The sequence below is a fragment of the Artemia franciscana genome, chromosome 1, assembly GCF_032884065.1.
Source record: "Artemia franciscana chromosome 1, ASM3288406v1, whole genome shotgun sequence".
In the NCBI taxonomy this organism is placed as follows: domain Eukaryota; kingdom Metazoa; phylum Arthropoda; class Branchiopoda; order Anostraca; family Artemiidae; genus Artemia; species Artemia franciscana.
In genome coordinates this window covers 28,618,699-28,640,396 of record NC_088863.1, presented here as the reverse complement: position 1 = coordinate 28,640,396, position 21,698 = coordinate 28,618,699, and the positions used below count along the sequence as shown (strand labels likewise).

At 35.8% G+C, this 21,698-nt stretch overlaps 1 protein-coding gene across 8 annotated transcripts in view; it reads right to left on the bottom strand.

Annotated features, from left to right (window-relative positions):
• The window catches only part of LOC136028048 (hrp65 protein-like), a 155,370-nt gene extending 133,882 nt beyond the window's left edge, over window positions 1–21,488 (bottom strand). For 5 of the 8 annotated variants that reach the window (XM_065705666.1, XM_065705688.1, XM_065705674.1 and 2 more), the window contains exons 1-4: window positions 21,173–21,487; window positions 7,761–7,982; window positions 6,158–6,328; window positions 3,321–3,451 (exon numbers count right to left, since the gene is read on the bottom strand). In XM_065705666.1, the coding sequence (XP_065561738.1) occupies window positions 3,321–3,451; window positions 6,158–6,328; window positions 7,761–7,982; window positions 21,173–21,406 (758 nt within the window). In that variant the 5' untranslated portion in view covers window positions 21,407–21,487. Of the gene's footprint in view, window positions 1–3,320; window positions 3,452–6,157; window positions 6,329–7,760; window positions 7,983–21,172 lie in introns of all 8 variants that reach the window. The other 3 variants (XM_065705644.1, XM_065705656.1, XM_065705650.1) reach the window with 1 other exon arrangement.
• Window positions 21,489–21,698: the final 210 nt, after the last annotated feature.

The window sequence follows — 21,698 nt, the reverse complement described above, 5'->3', positions numbered from 1 at the left end:
TACTAGAGTTATCGAATTTGCTGTACTTTGTTTATTGGCAATTATTATAAACCAGACTTTAGAATAACATCAAAAATTATTACCTTACCCTTTTGTATTATCGACACCGTTCTTTATAGGTAGGAATTTTTTCATACACTTCAGTTACAATTTTATCCTTATCTTTTGACATAGATTCTTGAATGACTTCCATTTCTGCTCATCAAATTCATGGAAAACGTTTTAAATACGTATTTAAATTGCGCATTAAAACCCGCGTTGTCTGTGCCCAAAGGACTGGGAACTAATTAAAAGTCAATAGCTAAGTTCATGAATGTGAAATCATCATTGATGACTGTCACAGTGTAAAAATATTTTCGCTTTACTGTGCTGACTGCATAGATGACTGGAACAGTTACATCCGCAGGACTTTGCTTCTTAGGGAATTCCAATTTCGTCAGCAATAGTTACAGCTTAGGGGTATAAGCCTAGAGAAGGAAACATGTTAAGAAAACATTTCATAATACGCACAATAGCTGTAGCAAACACCTTTTGCATGGATCCCCCCTATACTTTACCGCCAACCCCCCTTCCCCTAAAAAGCAAATATATAGTCCAAATTATATAAAACCAATGCATTCTGTCACCCATCACTTGTTTTCCGGTTGTTCTTTTAAACAGTTAATTCAATTAATAAGTACAAGGTATGAAACAAGAGAGACGCATTGGGGGAATAGAGGGGAAATATATAATTTCGACTGTATATTTACACATTAAGGGGGGGGGAGGTAAAATATAGGGGGTTCCATGCAAAATCTGTTTGCTACAATTGTTATGCATATTGTAAATTGTTTTCTTATCATGCTTCCTTCTCAAACATGTTTCCTTCTTAAATCGTAAGTTAAAAATACCTCATTTTTATAATCTTTCAGAATTAACCCTCGCCCCCACTCCCCCAAAGAGAGCGGATCCGCCCTTCCAACTCCCCCGAATGTCACAGGATCTGGTCGGAATTTGAAATTAGAACTTTATAGCACAAGATCCTTCTAAATATCAAATTTCATTAAGATCTGGTCACCCTTTCGTAAGTTACAAATACCTCAATTTTCAAAATCACCTCCCCCCTCCCAATTCCACCAAAGAGAGCAGATCCGGTCCAGTTATGTCAGTCACGTACCTTAGACAGGTTTCTATTCTTCCCATGCAGTTTCATCCTGATCTCACCGCTTTAAGTATTTTCTAAGATTTCCGGTCACCCCAACTACCCCCCCCCCCCCCAATTACGTTTGATCCGGTTGAGATTTAAAATAAGATATCGGAGTTACGAGGTCCTTCTAAATATGAAGTTTCATGAAGATCCGATCACTCCTTCGTAAGTTAAAAATACGTCATTTTTCTTATTTTTCAGAATTACCCCCCCCCCCCCCCCCGCAATTGAGCGGATCCGTTCCAATTATGTAAATTACGTATGCAAGACTTTTGCTTATTTTTCCAATCAAGTTCCATCCCAATCCCTCCAATCTAAGCGTTTCCCATCATTTTAGGTCTCCCCACCCCAAACTTCCCCCAATGTCACCAGATCCGGTCAGGATTTAAAATAAGAACTTTGAGACACGATATCCTTCTAAAAATCAAATTTCATGGAGATCCAATGACCCGGTCGTAAGTTAAAAATACCTCATTTTTTCTAATTTTTCAGAATTAACCCCCCCCCCCCCAACTACCCAAAAGAAAGCGGATCCGTTCCGTTTATGTCAATCATCTATCTAGGACTTGTGTTTATTTTTCCCACCACGTTTCATCCCGATCCCTCCACTCTAAGTGTTTTCCAAGTTTTAGGTTTCCCCCTCCCAACTCCCCGCCCCCATCACCAGATCCGGTCGGGATTTAAAATAAGAGCTCTAAGACACGATATACTTCTAAACATCAAATTTCATTGAAATCCGATCACCCGTTCGTAAGTTGAAAATACCTCATTTTTCTAATTTTTAAGACTTACTCCCCCCCCCCCCCCAACTACCCCAAAGAGAGCAAATAAGTTCCGATTATGTCAATCATGTATCTGGGACTTGCGCTTATTTTTCCCATCAAGTTTCATCCCGATCCCTCTAAGTGTTTTCCAAGATTTTAGGTTTCCCCCCTCCAACTCCCCCCAATGTCATCAGACCCAGTCGGGATTTAAAATAAGAGCTCTGAGACACAATATCATTCCAAACATCAAATTTCATTAAGATCCAATCACCCGCTCATAAGTTAAATATACTTCATTTTTTCTATTTTTCCGAATTAACCGGCCCCTACTCCCCCCCCCCCAGATGATCAAATCGGGAAAACGACTATTTCTAATTTAATCTGGTCCGGTCCCTGATACGCTTGCCAAATTTCATCGTCCTAGCTTACCTGGAAGTGCCTAAAGTAGCAAAACCGGGACTTTAGGTTTTCCCCCTCCAACTCCCCCCAATGTCATCAGATCCGGTCGGGATTTAAAATAAGAGCTCTAAGACACAATATCATTCCAAACATCAAATTTCATTAAGATCCAAATACCCGCTTATAAGTTAAAAATACTTCATTTTTTCTATTTTTTGCGAATTAACCGGGCCCCCACCTCCCCCCCCCCAGATGGTCAAATCGGGAAAACGACTATTTCTAATTTAATATGGTCCGGTCCCTGATACGCTTGCCAAATTTCATCGTCCTAGCTTACCTGGAAGTGCCTAAAGTAGCAAAACCGGGACCGACAGACCGACAGAATTGGCGACTGCTATATGTCACTTGGTTAATACCAAGTGCCATAAAAAATGACCTGTTTCTTTAGGGTAGGAGGCTTTCACAGCATCACTAAATGTAACTCAATTTTAGTGACCATGGATCACTTTCCATTTACCTTAGAATTCAGACTATCAAGGAGGATTATAATATCGGAATCGCAAAATATTCTAACATTTTGTCATCACTATGGCAATCATACAAAGGCCATGATCTAGAATCTGACTAAGATTCAACCAAGTCGTACCTGATATTACATATTAATTTACACAATTATCAGGTTCTTTTCAGGTTAGTTTTGCCAAGATATCATATACGGTCACTTACTTTCAATAGCAAAGAAGTAAGAAATGTGGATTTGAATTCTTTTGAGGTGCTTCCACTAAGTTGTTCCTTATTAACTTGTTTTCTCACTAATTGGAACAGGAATATAAAATTATGTCTGCAACTCTTAACAGTTTTAACCTTTTTTCACTAGAAACTTATGAGGCTATAAGTATTTCCCTTTTTTTAAGATCACATCGAGATGGCTTAATTTAAAAACCAGAAATACTGAAAAAACTGACACTTACGATGTCAGGAAAAAACATCCTTCATTGCATTTCCTAACTGCTGCCTGAGCGGAAGGTTTTTTCACAAATTCAACAATGCCTTCTCCTGTACTAAATCCTCTCTCATTGACAAATACAACAGCTCGTTCAATCTGAAAAAAAAGGATTACGAGTTAATAATTTTATAGAAAATATAACAACTTTCTTTTATAAACAGTGATTTTTTTCATACACAACACGAAATTAAATGAAAATTAATTTTATTTTAAATTGCATCTTCAAAAGATATTAACGAAAACAAATAGTCAAGAAAGACAAAAATAATTGACCTTTGACTGGTGCATCATAATCAAAATCTGCAATGGAATTGTATGGCTTTTTTACTAAAAACGTTTAGCAGCTATAGACCTGAATACAAACTTACACTTAGGAAGACCCCCCCCCCAAATAAAAAGTTTCTAAGGATCTGTTTCTGAGAAATATGAAAAATTGTGTCAAAAAATGTACTTTTTTTTACTTTGCCCCTTTCATTTAAAACATTAATACAGCCATCTCTAGAAAAATCCTGATACAGTCGCCTCCTCCTTCTCCTAAAGATCTGACCAGCGTTGTTGAAATGTCAGTGATTCCAATGTTAGCATATGCTATATATTTATTTTTCTTTATTATTTTTTTCCGTGTTGCATGTTTTTCTAGGTTTTTAATCATATTTTCCGTCTCAATTATAATTGCAACATTAACAACATTAATAAATTAAAGAAAGAAGTAGTTTTAAATGGCTTCCCTGCCGTGTCTTATGCCCACAGAAAAATATTATTCTCAACTATATTTAACCTTAATCATTTCTTTAAACCGTACAAATAATGTCTAGGGTATGGTATTTGAGGAACTCAAATGCTTTTTGGATCTTATCATTCGTAAATGGTGTTAACTTTATTAAGAGCCTGGATATCTAACTATGAAATCTCTTTAAAAATTGCAAGTAATGCTTAGTTTTGTACCTGAGGTACCCAAGGGCTACCCCTTATTTCTACCTCTTTCAAACATGATTTTTGTTTATGCTCTTATCACTCATATCTAGTGTCAATTTTATTCAAAACCCAGACTTGTTGTTCTTACTGTGAGAAGCAAGAACCACCTTTTTTAATCACAGTGAGAAACAATAGAACTACCTATCAAAGAATTTAGTTTTCTGTATTTATGTATATTTTTCTTCATTTTGTAGTTCCATAAGTGGTGGAAGGACTGCCATTCCTTCTTTTTCAACTTGGCTAGGAGTAAATGGACAAGGGTGAATGCTAATTAATAGGTTTGCAAGAAGTTGCATCAGACAAAAATTCTATAACCCAAGAATATCATAGTATAAATCGAGAATAAATATCATATTGCATGCTAAACTTTCCCTAACAAGCTCTTTTATAACGTCCAACTATGGGATTTTCGATTATGGGATTCTTCAATGCCATCCCACGTCATTTTCAGTGCAGCATAAACAATTGTGAAATCATTCCAATAATTCAACAACTTTGCACTGTAGAAGTATTAATTATTGATTACAAGATTATGGGCAGGTGAAAAGCTTCGCAATTATTTGTACCGGCCAATAAGTATTATATTCTCACAGGGTAGGAAAGTATAAATTCATACAAGCCCCAATTGTACAGAGGGACCAACTAGGGACTATGAGATTCTTGAATGCGGTCCCATGCTATTTTGTGTGCCGCCCATTTTATCGAGCTCTTTCTCCTTGAGCTCTTCCTTCTTATCAAGCTTCTGCTACCAGTTCCATGGGACGAAATTGGCAATAACTTTGACAAGTTGACTTTTCTTTATTAATTTTTAAAAAATAAGTTTTTCTAATGAAAGTGAATAGCTAAGTTAAAATTTGAATGAATAAAAATTATTGCTTTGCAGCCTGTGGAACATACATCAAATAAACCAGCTTAGATAAGCCGACTGAAGATATATATCTCTATCTCTAGAATTTTGAAAAACATGCACAAATGAAAGCAAGGAATAATATATGACTTTTGTAGAATAGAAACAAAGACCTTTAGAACCTTTTTTTCATCTGAACAATAATTATTTTGGGTAATTCTATGCAGCTTGAATTTGTGTAACCTGGGGCAACATGCAGATTATTATTTTGCAGACAAATCCGAAGGAGTCCAGGTAGTGTTAGAATCACACACCAATTTCTGGAATTGGCATAATAGCTTAAAATTTTGTATACTACAAGCAGAAATAGCATGATTCCTGGAGTTTATACAATAGTTAATTAATCTTTGATTTCGAATAGTGCTTAAGCTGATTGTTTAAGTCCATTAATAGTATGGTGGTTGAGACCAATGAATAGTCTTATAAATCAATATGTCATTCTTGCATTCGGTTAATGAGGAACCTGCATGAAAATATCAGTTGCTATCTGTTTTCCAATGAGGTTTGATCCCTTAGCTTTAGACAGTCTTGCACATACCTGTGCAAAAACTGCCCTTGTTAAATTTGGATAATTTTTCGTCACTAGATTTTACTGATATGCCACAAATGGTCATAGAAAATTGGACTTGCTTCAAAGTCAGAATGGACTTCAAGTCTGTTGATTAAGGTGTTTGCCGTACCTCACAGGCTTCCAAAAATGAAAATTTAACAGTGGAAAAAATATTCTGACTTGGACTGCAGCCTGGGAGAAAACAAAAACTGCAGCTGGTTTGTTCGAAGACAGTGTTAAAGTTGTTCAGGAACAAACTACAGTATCACAGCTTTAATGGTTTAAGTAAAGAAAATTACAGATATTTTTAAAGTGGAATATTTTTCACAGTATTATTAGAAAAAAAGAACACACAAGATTCTGAACTTACTTCGCCAAAAACTGAAAAAGCTTTTTCCAGAAGTTCATTTGTTACATAACTGGAGAGATTCTTCACTTTAATTGCAGCCTGATGGGGAGCAAGTCTAATTCTTAAAGATTTCCCTTTTCTCATCTGCCCATCCAGCTCCAGCTTTGCTCTCTCTGCATTTGCTCGGTAGTCCTGTAATGCAAAAACTAAATAAAAAATTTGAGGACGACAGGGGATTTAACCACAGCATATTTCTTTTCTATTGAAATTATTTCTTTTTCAATTCTAATCACTATTATTACTAAGCTAATATTATCCTAAATTTCTCCTAATATTGTGATGTGTAATATTATGATTTATGATTTACTAATGTATGTTGGAAGACTATCTTTGCAAAAGAGGGTATTTTGGTTCCACTGAATGTGTTATAATATCTTTCACACTGTGCTTCAAAATACAATGTAGAATCCAAGACGATATCTTAATTTGTTCAAGCCATAATTCAGGCTCAACAGGACAAGCATAAACCACAGCTGAGACATTGGACGTAGAAGGGGAGAGGGAAAAAGGGATTAAAATCCTCCTTAGCCATTACTGGCACATAATATGTCGAAAGGATGTTTTGGTTGCTAGGTCTTTTTTACAGGAACAAGCAACAAGCCAGTGGCTCAACCTTGCTGCAGTGGGGATCAATCACTGGGCCTTCTATTGCCAAGCAAAGCTTCAATCCAATGTGCTACCACAGGGTAGGGGAGGTAATTGACAAATTAGTTGTTCCACTTGCCAGGGCTGAAACGAATTGGATTTTCCTGCTCGGATTGACAAGCAGTCAAGAGCATTTTAGATTGTTTTTCTTAGAGGGGGATGATTAATAAATCTTTCAATTATAAAGTTAAAAAACATAGAAATCGTGCACATTCATTCTCTCCATTGATAAAAATTCCAAAAATTATCTAACGTTTACCGTCTTAATTTTAAATTACTACTCTAATTATATTATACTTATTGATTGTAATAGTATTTTAACAGGTGATGTGCTTGCATCACACTGGGGCTTCATAGCGAATTCCATCAGATTAATTATAATCGTCAATTTGCCTAATTTATTGTAACACAACTTGTTTGGTTTTGAGTATATAGAAAATTCAGTTTTCTACAATGTGCTAAATCTCAAAAATCCCTAAAGGTGTTTAGCTAATATGATACAACCAGGAAAATAAAAATGATGGAGTCAATTTATGACTTGTAGACACGTAAAACTATGATGAAAGTCTCAACTTTTTAAGCATAGATAATATACAAAAGTGTAAAACAGATACAATGGGAAAAAGAAGAAGGTTGGCTTGGGACCATTAAATAAAACCACAGCCATGGTCATGGATTATAATTAACAATATCACTCAGCCATCATGAAATATAAAAATACAATATCAAAAATAGACAGTAAAGTACGTGATAGTACGTCTAGATAGCAATAAGATAGTAAAGTACAAAAATTAATAAGTAAATGAAAAACAAATTAATTGAATGCATCAGTAACATCAAATCCTCTTTGAAAATTGTAACCATAAAAGAGGATATGGAAAAATTCTTATTTTAGCCCAAATATGAAAAGTGTACTTACAAAACGAATGAATCCAAAAAACTTCTCTTTATTCAAAAACATTTCAGAAAATTCTCCATATTTTCCAAATAGTTCTTTAATTTCCTCTTCTGAGACATCAGAGGTAAGACCTCCAATATATAGACGATTCCTTCCACCAAACTTTTTTTCTTCAGTTCTGTCTCTAGGAGGTAGATCAATTGTTGGACCTTGCATCATCTGAAGCTGATGATTAATTCTTTCCTAAAACAAGTGACAAATAGTAAGCAAATATCTTGTACAATCAGGGAGAAGGGAACCATTGTTGGAAAACTGACCAATGACATTCAGAAAAAGCACAAAACAAAGAATTCAATAGTACTATTTTGTTTATTTAACATGTCTACTTTAGAAGTGGTTAACCACTAAACATTTACCATATTATTTGAAAATATGACAAACAATGGCTACATAAAAATCTTATTAATAGAAACATCTTCCTTAGATCACCTCAAATTCCTCTCTGCAGGCATAGAAGGATAGCTCCTTGTGGAGTGCCTGCCATTGTTGACTTTAAAGTTTCATTGAAGAATCTGGGGTAAGTCAATAACATGCTGGATGTTATAGTCTAAAGCCAAAACGTCTATGATTACAGACTTAGTTTTCTTGCAGTTCAGTATATAGGCTAGCAGAAAAATATATGTGTTAGTTTTTCTCGTGGCAGCAAAAACTATGTTTCGAAAGTGCCAATGAGGGAATTATGGTGTCAACAGTTCAAAATTTATGTTGAAAACCTAAGTTTGCAGCACCTAGATAAAAATAGGAAGATTTTTACATCTTTCCTCTTTCCCTGTTGCAGTAAATATAAACAATATATAAGGAAACGATGACCACTTTGCAAACTGTCACTTAAGATGACAGTTACAAGGTTATCTTAAGTAACAGTTTATAAAATGGTCACTATCACTTAAGATGTGACCACTATGTAGTGTATGTGACACACTGTTTGTAACATACACTTTATACTGATGCAATACTTAATAATTTGTCACTTAAATTAAGTATACTGTCTTGTTACATTCAACGTATATTGAGGTAATGCATTTTTGCCTAATTAAAATTCCTTTTCTTCTGAACTACAGATTCAACTGCTTTCATGGGCATACAACTCTTACAGACAAATGTGGCATATTTACTGGAACCGTCTGTACTACCAGGACTTGTGTATATTGACGTGATTTGAATTTGGTTCTGTACATGGATAATTCCCATTTACCAAGGGGGCAATGGTGAATGCGTTGCTGCAGCATGTGGGTCACGCCAATTGTTTGACAGGGTCTCTTGGGGTATGGTTAGTTGGATGCTGATACCATTTTGGGGTAAGTTTGCTTGCTCAGATTCTAGTTGCTTGGATGCTGGTAGAATAGTGGTGCTGCGAAGGTTGCAGCAGTTCTTGTCTTTTGTGATTATATCAGGCTGTCATGTCCTCTTGTTCAGTTGACCACTGATATGTTGATCAACTACTAGAGGTGGGAGCTCTTTGGCATACTTGTCATAATAATTTTTTGACTAGCTCCTTGGGTATAGTGTCTTCTGAAGTCAATTTTAGTGTCTTCATAGTCAATTGTTGTCGACGACAGAAGCTGAAAGGTACATGGCAAGAGACTACATAGATTTCTGCCCATGAGAACATGAGCAGGTGACACATAACCATCCACTGGAGTGTTCCTACATTCTAGGAGTTCAAACTCTAGTTCTGTTCCAGACATTTCTGTTTTGAGATGAGTGCTTTAGCTGTCTAGTTGGACCTCTCTGCGATGCCATTTCATTTCGGGTAGTTTGGCACTGATGTTTTGAAATCAATACCCCAGTCCCTTGCAAACTGTAGGAAGAGGTCAGAATAGAACTGGGGGCTGTTGTCAGAAATGATGATACTTGGGATCCCAAAGCAAGAAAGCAAAATTTTCTGGTGTGTGTACAGGTTGTTTCCAAGCTCATTTATCTCATAAAAACAAATGTAGCAGTCCATGGTGAACAGGTTGCCAAGGATCTTCCTATCTTTTCTAGGTGCAGAGAACTTGGGCTTCTCATATAAATATTGAATTGTTTACATGAAGTCAGAATTATTTAAATTACCAATTACATTACCCATTAACTAGAATCTGATCATGTTTACAAGCCAATGAGGCCTATTTGAATCCTTTTACATTTCTAGGGTTCAGAAGATAACATTCATGACAGATCCAAACCTACCAAAATAGAATTTGCCTACTTGACAGGTCTATTACCTATTGAAATTTAACAAAACAACATATTACCTAATTTTCAGTTATCGGCTTATTTTTCTCTGGTTTTAGTTCTGAAAATGAAATTCACATCAATGTGGCTTTCCTAAATTTAGAAGATGTTTTTGCATATTTTTGAAACCTCTAAAATTTGGATTGAGCAAAGCTGTGAAGCTGAAAACAGTTATCTTGTACTTCATTTAAGCCAAAGATAGCTCTTATAATTTTTCACTTTCATATTATAGAACTATTTTAAAAGGCCACAGTAAAATTCTAGTTCAGCCACTTTTTGCTATCTTGGAAGGGGTTAGGTTAGGTTAGGAAGATGAAAATCTCAGTAATGAATCCAGGGCCAAAAATATACCCTGGAAAGATATTACCATGCTTCCTTGATTTCTAAGTCTGTATTTGTAGATCTTAGAAGACATCATAAATTGGGATTGGGCAAAGTTGTGAAGCTGAAAACAGTTTTCTTGTACTTTGTTTAAACAGATAATGTGTTGTGCAAGATTTCACTTTCATAGCCAGGAAACTGTGAGTAGTCAAGAAGCAGGACAAAGCCATTGTACATCCGCATCTGTAATTTTGAATGACCCTGGTGCACGGCCATCCCGAGCCTCTTTTCATTCGGGGGGGGGGGGGGCAGACTTTGTAGATTTTACTGAATCATTGATAAACGCCAGCCACTGATGGATCATTGGCGGTAGCTTTAACTTTCAATAATGCACTGATGATCTAATAAATTGTAACATACTTGGACAAGACTATTCTCCAAATTGATTACTAATTTCATTGCTACAAATTATTTTTTACACAAATGTAATAGTACAAAGCAAATTGATATTTGCAAATATGAAAAGTGATGACAGATCAAAAGAACAAGGAATGGTAAGGATGTATAAAAAGAGATTTCATGCCTGAAAATATAAGCCAGCACCTTAACTCACTATGGCATTATCAGGCAGTGGCAGGGCCTTAGAAATTGGTGAGGTAGCTATTACCATAGAAATACTCTGACTGGCGAAAGCTGTAGTGACTGTAATATTATCATATCGCATTTGCTTCTTTGATGCAGTAAACAGGTCTACAAACAACAGCACAACCACACATTTTGGTGCTTCTTCAATATCATTGTGAATATGATGAACATGACCTTTTAAAAGTCTATTTAGTTTAGTGTCACATTCACAGCATTTGACGGTTGTACAGTTGGGTCTGGTTACAGAAATATTATGCTTCTTATTGGCACTTCAAAGGATACTTCAAAGCAAATGTCAGGACAACTACCATCCAAGATAATTTCAAAAACCATGAGTTCATTACTCAAAAGAAATTTAACTGTGCACAAAACTCTGCTTCACCTTTCTTTTCAAACCTGTTTCAAATTGGCCAATTGACTGACAATAACACAGTCCAACAACTTTTTTTTCGAAGGTGTTTAACACCTAACTTGGGAAGGATAAAGGGATGGTAACTTCAATTCGTAAGAAGCTTTGAAAGGGGAGTAGTGTGCAAGATTTACTGATAAGTTTTTAAACTTACTCTTACCAAATAAGTTACTGGTAACTTTGGTAAGTTACTACATAAGTGTTAAGTTTCAAATACTCATGAATTTAAAAAAAAATATTCTCTGTTCTCTGACAGATTGATAAGAAAAAATATTATTTTTGTACCATTTTATTTGTTTTTTTCCTACTAAATTTACACAGGGGAGAAAATTATAAAAAAAATCCACTTTAGGCTTCAGATAATTCTTTATAAGAGATTAGCTAGAGCTGCTTCAGTGTCTGCTCCTCCTCCTCATCTGGTGCATCTTCACATGCTATGTCTGGCAAATTGTCTCCCACCAGACCATCTCCAGTATTACGATGCAGTTTTGATAGAAAGATATGATGGCATCATGAACATCCCTTCCAGCCTTACATGTAAAGTTCCACAGCAATGCTAATTTTTTTATATTGAGTGACTGATGGATCATTAGAATTTTGTTCAGTTTCATGCTTGATGTGGTTTCTAGACCATAATTTGGTCAGGTTATGGTCTGTACTAGTCCATAACCTGACCAAAATTTGTCACAGGAAGCTGCAGTAACACAAATTGTTGAGATTTTTACAGCCACTCCCATAAGCACCGATTTCACAAAAAAAACAGCCCACTAACAAGATGCCGATTTGACAGCTTTTGCAGTCTCAAAGTATAATGATTTGGAAAATGGGCGCTTTTGGAGATGTAGCTACATAGTTCTGTGTTCAAAACCCCAACAAGATCAGCTTCAGATTTTTTGTTAAATGAATCATCATCCTTCTGAAATTGGTAAATTTACTACATCCATAAACTCATCCTGTGTCAGTGAGTTTGTACCAAAAACAGATCCAGTAGAGTAGTTGCAGCCAGGGTGGGATCATATGCGAATATCCTCCTATTTTCTAGGTACCTGTGGATTTTCCTTTCCTTGGCCTTTGAGACTGGCAAAAACGGTACAGTCTCCTGGAAATGCTGCTGTAGCAAATTGAAGTTGACTAGAGCTACTTTTGTCAGAACTGTTGGAATCTATGCTGACATTTTCAAATTCTGCATCACTCCCTCTTTCACAAGACCCCATCATCATGTGTTTGTGCAGCAGCAAATTTCATATGGATGGATTATTTCTGTGCATCATAATATTCAAGATCATAAAATAAGATCAATTATAATAAGAAATAAGATAAAAATAAGATAATATTCAAGATCAATTTGGCTAAGATTGTAAAATAAGTTAAAAAGTCAAAACACTGGAAAGATCCAGCACAAGTATCCATTTGAAAACCGAGAATCCAAAGAAAAGATTCAATTCGATTTTGTGGAAACCTCCTGATACCAATGCTTCAACCAGAAATAATTCAAAATCTAGTGGCATGATGGGAAAGATTTATGTTTGGGCATTAGTTGCTGCTTTGTCACCACTGTGATGCTAGATTAGAAGAATTTTTTTTTATTAATAGGCCTTACTACCTGAATTTAAGCTGGATATATAATCCACTGATTTATTTTATTCTCTTCTTAAAAATGGCTAGTCAAAAGTCAAAAACTCACCATTAAATTGACCTCTGCTATGAATGTCATATTTATTCAGACTGACTGACTCATCACATATCCCCCTTTTCTCTTTTTTTTTACTCAAGCGGGATATGACAAAGAGGTAGTCTGACAGAGCAATATCAGCATAAGCTCAAAGGGTATGACTCATACATTGAATCTGATAAATGAAACAATTTTATGATAGATTTTAGTGAACTGGTGTCTCTCTCTTAGGGCTGGATTTGTTCCACTTGAGAACATTTTTGTTCATCAAAAACTTAAACTTTTGAAACTTACCAGCAAGTTTGACCTAAAACTTACCATTACCTGGTAAGTTAACACACTACAGGGGAGTGGAAAAATTCATAGAACAGATAAAATGGGAGATGAAATAATAGTAATATAGAATGGTAAAACTTCCTAGCAAGCTGGAATAAAGTTGCTTTTGAATTTATTTTCTTTAAAACTAAATCAATAAATAACTTGATTGACAAGTTGCTTGCCAGTTGGGTGAAAAATAATTGGTACTAGTCTGTTGAACAGTCTGTTGAACACACCCAATAAGTGAAGTTAGATTAATCCTAATGAAATTAAATAAAAAAAACATGTTTTTTTAGCTGAAAGTAAGGAGCGACATTAAAAACGAACAAAAATTACTTGGTATATGGAAGGGGCTTTTCCTCCTCAACGCCCCGCTCTTTACGCTAAAGTTTTTTACTGTTTTAAAATGTTGAGTTAAGAGAAAGAGTCAAACTTTAGCGTAAAGAGCGGGGCGCTAATGAGGAAGCAGCCCCTTCCATATACGAAGTAATTTCTGTTCGTTTTAAGTTTTAATGTCGCTCCTTACTTTCAGCTAAAAAAAACTTGTTTTTATATTTAATTTCTGAACGTTTTTGAATCAATGCATGTTTTGATTTTGTCTCTCCGCAGAGGAATAATTAACACGAAATTTGCAAGTCTATTTATTTTTTTATTTTTTGGCTAAATGGCTTTCTCATAGTTTTGATCAAATGATTCTGAGAAAAAAAGGAACAGTGAAGGAAGCCTAGTTGCCCTGCGATTTTTTGGTTACTTAAAAAGGCAACTAGAACTTTTGATTTTTTACGAATTTTTTATTAGTACAAGATAAACGTAACTTATAAATTAGCTTACGTAACGAACTTTTGTATTCCCATGTTTTTATTACATATATGAGGGGTTCACCCCTCGTCAGTACCTCGCTCTTTACACTAGAGATTAAATTTTGTCCCAATTCATTAAGAATGACCCCTGAATCACAAAAGCCGTAGAATAAATAGTTGAAATCACTAAAAATACTTTAGCGTAAAGAGCGGGGTATTAGAAAGTGAGCCCCTCATATGCGTAATAATTTCTGTTCGTTTCAAGTTTTAATACTGCTCCTTACTTCCAGTTGAAAAAAAAACTTTTCATATTTATTTTTTCATTGTTTTTTTAATAATGCTAGAAAATCCTGCGCTCCCTTCATGGAAATTTTCTTCCCCCATGACAAATTCCTTGATGGAAAGTTCCCCCAACATATCCCCCTCTTGTCAACCCCTCCCCCCAACCAAAAAACCCCCTGAAAACGTCTGTACACTTCCCAATAAGCCCTACTATATGTAAGCACTGGTCAAAGTTTGTAACTTGTAGCCCCTCCCACAGGGACTTTGGGAGAGTAAGTCATCCCCAAAGACATAGTTATAAGGTTAAACTTTCATATTTATTTTTTCATTGTTTTTTTTAATAATACTAGAAAATCCTGCACTCCCTTCATGGAAATTTTCTTCCCCCATGACAGATTCCTCGATGGGAAGTTCCCCCAACATATCCCCCTCTTGTCAACCCCTCCCCCCAACCAAAAAAATCCCCCTGAAAACGTCTGTACACTTCCCAATAACCATTACTATATGTAAGCACTGGTCAAAGTTTGTAACTTGTAGCCCCTCCCATGGGGACTGTGGGGAAGTAAGTCGTCCCCAAAGACATAGTTATAAGGTTTTTCGACTACACTGAACAAAATGGCTATCTCAGAATTTTGATCCGTTGACTTTGGAAAAATAATTAGCGTGGGAGGGGGCCTAGGTGCCCTCCAATTTTATTGTTCACTTAAAAGGGCACTAAACTTTTCATTTCCGTTAGAATGAGCCCTCTCGCAAGATTCTAGGACCACTGGGCCAATACGATCACCCCTGGGAAAAAAAACAAACAAACAAATAAACATGCATCCGTGATCTGCCTTCTGGCAAAAAATACAAAATTCTACATTTTTGTAGATAGGAGCTTGAAACTTCTACAATAGGGTTCTCCAATACGCTGAATCTGATGGTATGATTTTCGTTAAGATTCTATTACTTTTAGGGGGTGTTCCCCCCTATTTTCTAAAATAATGCAAATTTTCTCAGGCTTGTAACTTTTGAATGGTAAGACTAAACTTGATGAAACTTATATATTTAGAATCAGCATTAAAATGCGATTCTTTTGATGTAGCTATTGGTATTAAAATTTCATCTTTTAGAGTTTTGGTTATTGAGCCGGGTTGCTCAATAATTGAGCCAGGTCACTCAATAATTGAGCCGGTTACTATTGAGAATCCATCATATTAAATACCTAACCCCTAACCACCTCTATATGTTATGTACTGAATAAGAATATAGATACATCATAGTTTTTCTGACTCAAAATAAGCAAATTATAAACAATCCTAAAGCCAACCCAGTTTCTCTCAGATTTTACAGTTTAATTTTTCATTGTGTTCTGTTTAACAGACAAGTACCAAATCATCTTTCACATTTCTGGAAAAACTTACATTTCCATGTTAACAGAGAATTTCCAGCAGAAACCTTGAAATATCTGGTCATGCATGTTTACAAAAATAAATGACTCTAAGAAATGAGGACTTCTGGCCAGATATTTTCAAGCTTAGTGTGATTGACTCATTTGTTTCTTCTTATAAAATATGGATACAAACAGACACCATTTAAAGGTCTTTTGTTACATAACCTAATGACTTTCATGAAAAATCAATTGCTTAATTGGTTTAAGTGTTTGTGCAAAATGATAAATGTAACATTTTGAATTGTCTCCCATTTTATACATTTGTCTACAATTCTCTGTTAACCATCTCAGTTGGAGTTCAGACTAATAATCAAACTATACAATTAAGTAATGAATGTGAACCAGGTGTGAACTATCAAATTTTGTAAGGGGAAGTACTAAACCAATGCAATTCAATACTGGGATGAGCCTTATCCTTGAATTCTACAAGTTTGGTTATAGATCAGATAGGAGCCAAGAAAAAACTTTGATAATTTTAGTGACAGACTAGGACAAGTATAGCAACCAAATTTTGATGTTTTTTAACTGCCTACAACATCAGAATTTGCAAATGTTTAATAAATTGCAACAGGAGTCCAATCAGTTGAAATGAACATGTCAAATTAACTAATTTGCAAATGAGTAGGACTAATATATTCACCAAATTTCTTCTATAGCAGCAAAAGGGAACCAAAATGAACAACTTAAACCACATAATTCAAAATTAGGTGGAACTAGTGCAACAGAACTACCAAATCCACTGGAATTGGTAATTTATGGAAGCCAAATGAACTTGCCAAATTACCAAATGAGTGAAACTACTATCATACAACTACCAAATTCAATAACAAGTGGGAACCAAATGAACAAGTTATATCACTGAATTTTCAATTAAGCAGAACTAGTGGGATAAAAAAAATCCATATAAATTGGGTAGCGAATGGGAATCAAATACATACATTGAATCATGCTAAATGAAAATAGATGGAAAAGAAACATTAGAAATGGGCATCATGGCTTCACCACAATGCCTGTTTCTACTGATATTTTCACCTTCAGTAAAAATTTTACTGAATGCCAAAAAATTGAGGAGCAAGCAACCATCCCCTTGAGACACCCCTGCCCTGGTGTCTACCCAGTTTAAAATGAACATTGCCACCATCTAGTCCTAAACTATAGATGTATTCCAGAAAGGAGTTGATCATGATTGGGTCAAAGCAGAGTGCAGGCTAACCTGGGTTGCCAAACCATGGTCATGTCACACCACCAGCGAGATGTTCTACAGGAGGCTCATCACCAGCTCATCTTGCTGGATGTACAATGTAGGGTAATAACACAAAGATTGGTCAAATTCTAGTTTAGTGACTTTTGGCTATCTTGGAAAGGGGTAAGGCTAGGAAAATAACCTTTCAGGGATAGGTCTAAAGGCTAAAGCATGTCCCTGGAAGGTGTTTTGAAGTACCTACCTCTACTCCCTCTCCCTCTAGAGGATCTTGACCTTTAAAAATATGTGTGTTATAAAAGTGAAACCTAGTATAACAAAATTGTTTTCAGCTTCACAACTTTGCTCAATCCCAATTTATAGGGTTTTAAAGATATGCAAATACATTTCGTCAATTTTGAAGAAAAAAAACATTGACATGGCTCAGAATTCTACTCAAATAACAGGAATTGCATTTTGAGAACTAAAGGCAGAGAAAACACAATTGGTAACAGAAAATCAATGTAAAATGTTGTTTTGTCAATTTTAATATGTTTTAAACCTGTCATGTAGGCAAATTTGAGGGCCCTCTAGAGGGAGAAGGAGTGAAGGTGGGTACTTTAAAATACCTTCCCAGGACATACTTTAGTCTGTAGGCTCATCCCTGAAAGTTTCATTTTCCTAACCTAAACCCTTTCTGAGATAGCGTCAATTAACTAGAATTTTACCTAAGAAGAGAGTTAACTTGGAACCTTAACAATACCTCCTCAGAGCATATTTTTGGCCCTGGATTTATTATGGCACTTGGTATTAACCAAGTGACATATAGCAATTGCATATTCTGTCAGTCTGTCAGTTGGTCCTGGTTTTGCTACTTTAGGCACTTCCAGGTAAGCTAGGAAAATGAAATTTGGCAGGCGTATCAGGGACCAGACCAGATTAAATTAGAAATAGTTGTTTCCCAATTTGACCATCTGGGAGGGAGAGGGGGCCTGTTAATTTGGATCAGATCTTAATGAAATTTGATGTTTGGAAGGATATCATGTCTCAGAGCTGTTATTTTAAATCCCAACCAGATTTGGTGACATTGGGGGGAGTTGGGAGGGGGAAACCTAAAATCTTAGAAAACACCTAGAGTGGAGGGATGGGGATGAAACTTGGTGAGAAAAATAAGCACAAGTCCTAGATACATGATTGACATAACTGGAATGGATCTGCTCTCTTTGGGGTGGTTAATTCTGAAAAGTTAGAAAAAATTAGGTATTTTTAACTTACAAATGGGTGATCGGATCTCAATGAAATTTGATATATAGAAGGATATTGTGTCTCCCAACTGGATCTGGTGACATTGGGGGGAGTTTGGGGGGGGGACCTAAAATCATGGAAAATGCTTAGATTGGAAGGATTGGGATGAAACTTGGTGGGAAAAATAAGCAGAAGTCTTAGATACATGATTTACATAATTGGAATGGATCTGCTCTATCAGGGGGGAAGGGGGGGGGGGGGGGTTAATTCTGAAAAATTAGAAAAAAATGACATATTTTTAACTTACAAAGGAGTGACTGGATCTTCATGAAATTTGGCAGGCATATCAGGGACTGGACAAGATTAAATTAGAAATAGTCATTTTCCCGATTTGACCATCTGAGGAGAGTGGGGGGGCCTATTAATTTGGAAAAAATGAAGTATTTTTAACTTATGAACAGTTATGAACAGTGAAATTTGATGTTTGGGAGGATATTGTGCCTCAGAGCTGTTATTTTAAATCCTGACCAGATCTCGTGATATTGGGGGGGGAGTTGGGAGGGGAAAACCTAAAATCTTGGAAAACACTTAGAGTGGAGGGATGGAGATGAAACTTGTTGAGAAAAATTAGCACAAGTCCTAGATACATGATTGACATAACTGGAATGGATCTGCTCTCTTTGGGGTGGCTAACTCTGAAAGGTTTAGAAGGACCTCATAACTCAGATCTCTTATTTTAAATCTCAACCAGATCCAGCATCATTGGGGGGGCAGTTGGGGGGAGACTGGAAATCTTAGAAAATACTTAAGGCAGAGAGATCAGGATGAAACTAGATGGGAAGAATAAAAACCTGTCTAAGATACATGACTGACATAACTGGACTGGATCTGCTCTCTTTGGTGGAGTTAGGAAGGGGGGTGTAATTTGGAAAAATGAGGTATTTGTAACTTACAAAAGGGTGACCAGATCTTAATGAAATTTGGCATTTAGAAGGATCTTGTGCTTTAAAGCTCTAATTTAAATTCTGACCAGATCCCTTGACATTAGGGGGAATTGGAGGGGGAAACTGGAATTCCTTGAAAACTTGAAAATTGGGGTATTTTTATCTTATGAATAGGTGATTGGATCTTAATGAAATTTGATATTTAGAAGGAATTCATATCTCAGAGCTCTTATTTCAAATCTCAACCAGATGGGGGAGTTGGAGGGGGAAATCATGGAAAACACTTGGAGTGGAGGAATTGGGATGAAGCTTGGTGGATAGAATAAGCAAATGTCCTTGATACATAACTGATGTAACCATACTGGATTTGCTCTCTTTCAGGGAGTTGGGGGGAGGTGTTCAGTGATTTGGCAAGTTTGGTGCTTCTGGACATGCTAGGACAATGAAAATTGGTAGGCATGTCAGGGACCTGCACAAATTGACTTGATAAAGCCATTTTCCCAGATTTTACCATCTGGGGACTAAAGGGAGAGGAAAAATTTGAAAAAATGAGGTATTTATAACTTACAAGTGGGTGATCAGATCTTAATGAATTTTGATATTTAGAAGGACATAATGACTCAGAGCTCTTATTTTAAGTCTTGACCAGCATTAAGCCTCTGATTTTCCTTTTAAATTAATCTATTGATTCTGAGAATTTTGTTAGAGCTCATACCATATGAGCTCTTAGCTCTTGTTACTGAAAGTTTCATTTACCAGACCTGATCCCTCTCCAAGATAGTCAAAAGTAGGTAAAATAGAATTTTGCCATTTAATTTTAGGTTTTTGATCTCTTTTAAATTAGCACTAGTTTTGAAAGGCAATTCTTATTATTTCAACAGATTTTTAAACCATGTCAGTCCAGTTGAAATCTGGATTGGGCAGTGGGGTTCAAAAGAATTTTCTTATAGGCCTAGCCTAGCCTATCCCATTTGAGTATGCCTAGTATTTTAGTAGGCCATGACACAAAAAAAGTTTGATGATATTTATAGAGAAAAGAGATGGAGGTAGACTAGATATGGTAAAATTCTAGTTAATCAACTTCTTGCTATCTCAGAAAGGGTTTACGTTAGGAAAACAAAACTTTCAGGGATGAATCTACAGACTAAATTTTGACCTGGGAAGGTATTTTGAAGCAACTACCTCTACTCCTTCTCCCTCTAGAGGACCCTGACCTTTTAAAATATGTGTCTTATAAAAGTGAAACATTTCAAAATAGATCTTCTGCTTAATTGAAGAACAACAAAGTTGTTTTCAGCTTCATAACTTTGCTCAATTCCATTTTATAAGGTTTTAAAGATATGCAAATACATTTCCTAAATTTTGAAAAAAAAACATTGATATGGCTCAAAATTCTACTCAAATAACAGGAATTGCATTTTCAGAACTAAAGGCAGAAAAAAAGCAGCTAGTAATTAAAAATTCAGGTAAAATGTTGTTTTGTCAAAATTTCAATAGGTATAGACCTGACATGTAGTGGAGGTGGGTACTTTAAATACCTTACCAGGACATATTATAGCCTGTAGACCCATCCCTGAAAGTTTCATTTTCATAACCTAAACCCTTTCTGAGATAGCAAGTCAATTAACTAGAATTTTACCCTAGATACTTCAGGTTAACTTCTAAAAAATATTCTATAATAATTCCAAAATTCCAAATATCCAAAAATATCTAAAAATCTATCATAGAGCCAACTAAACAATTCCCTGAGATAGATCTAGACAATTTGATCAAAATATCCACCCAAAATTAGGTGGACTACTGTAATGCAAGGGATGTTTCCCCCTCAGCTAGGATAAGACCTAGCAGCAAAAAAAAAAACAAGCAAAGTCTATCAATGTTTACAAAAATTTAAGGCAAAAAGCTTACATCATCTCTTTCCATCTTCGAGGCTCCTCCTCGAGATTGACCACCATAGCCACCATAGCTAGGTGTTTGATCTGAATCACCATGCTGTCCACCATGGCCGTGACCCCCTCTGCCTCTTCCTCCCCTTCCACGAGATCCACCTCTAGAGCCGCCACGACCCCGACCATTTTGAACTGGACTTATCTGATCATCTTCAGCAGTTTTGACTGAGGGATTTTCCACCTTAAGACTCATTTTAGTAACAAACACACTTTTCCTCAGAAAATTCAAAATGGAGTAACGGTTCGGGAAACTTTGCTTCTTTTCTTTGGCGAGATGGAAAGATCGATTTTAATAGAGAGCGCTCGTGCACAAAAGTAGCGCTAATTTTGTTAATAAACAAAGGCCCACAAGATCCTTCTTTTTGCATATGTTATTTTGAATAACGTTTCCCAACGAAAAGCAAACAATTTTATCAAAAGTTAAAACACAATATGAGTAGAAATAAAGTTTTACTGTATTTCAAGCTTTAAAAAAAAATCATCAA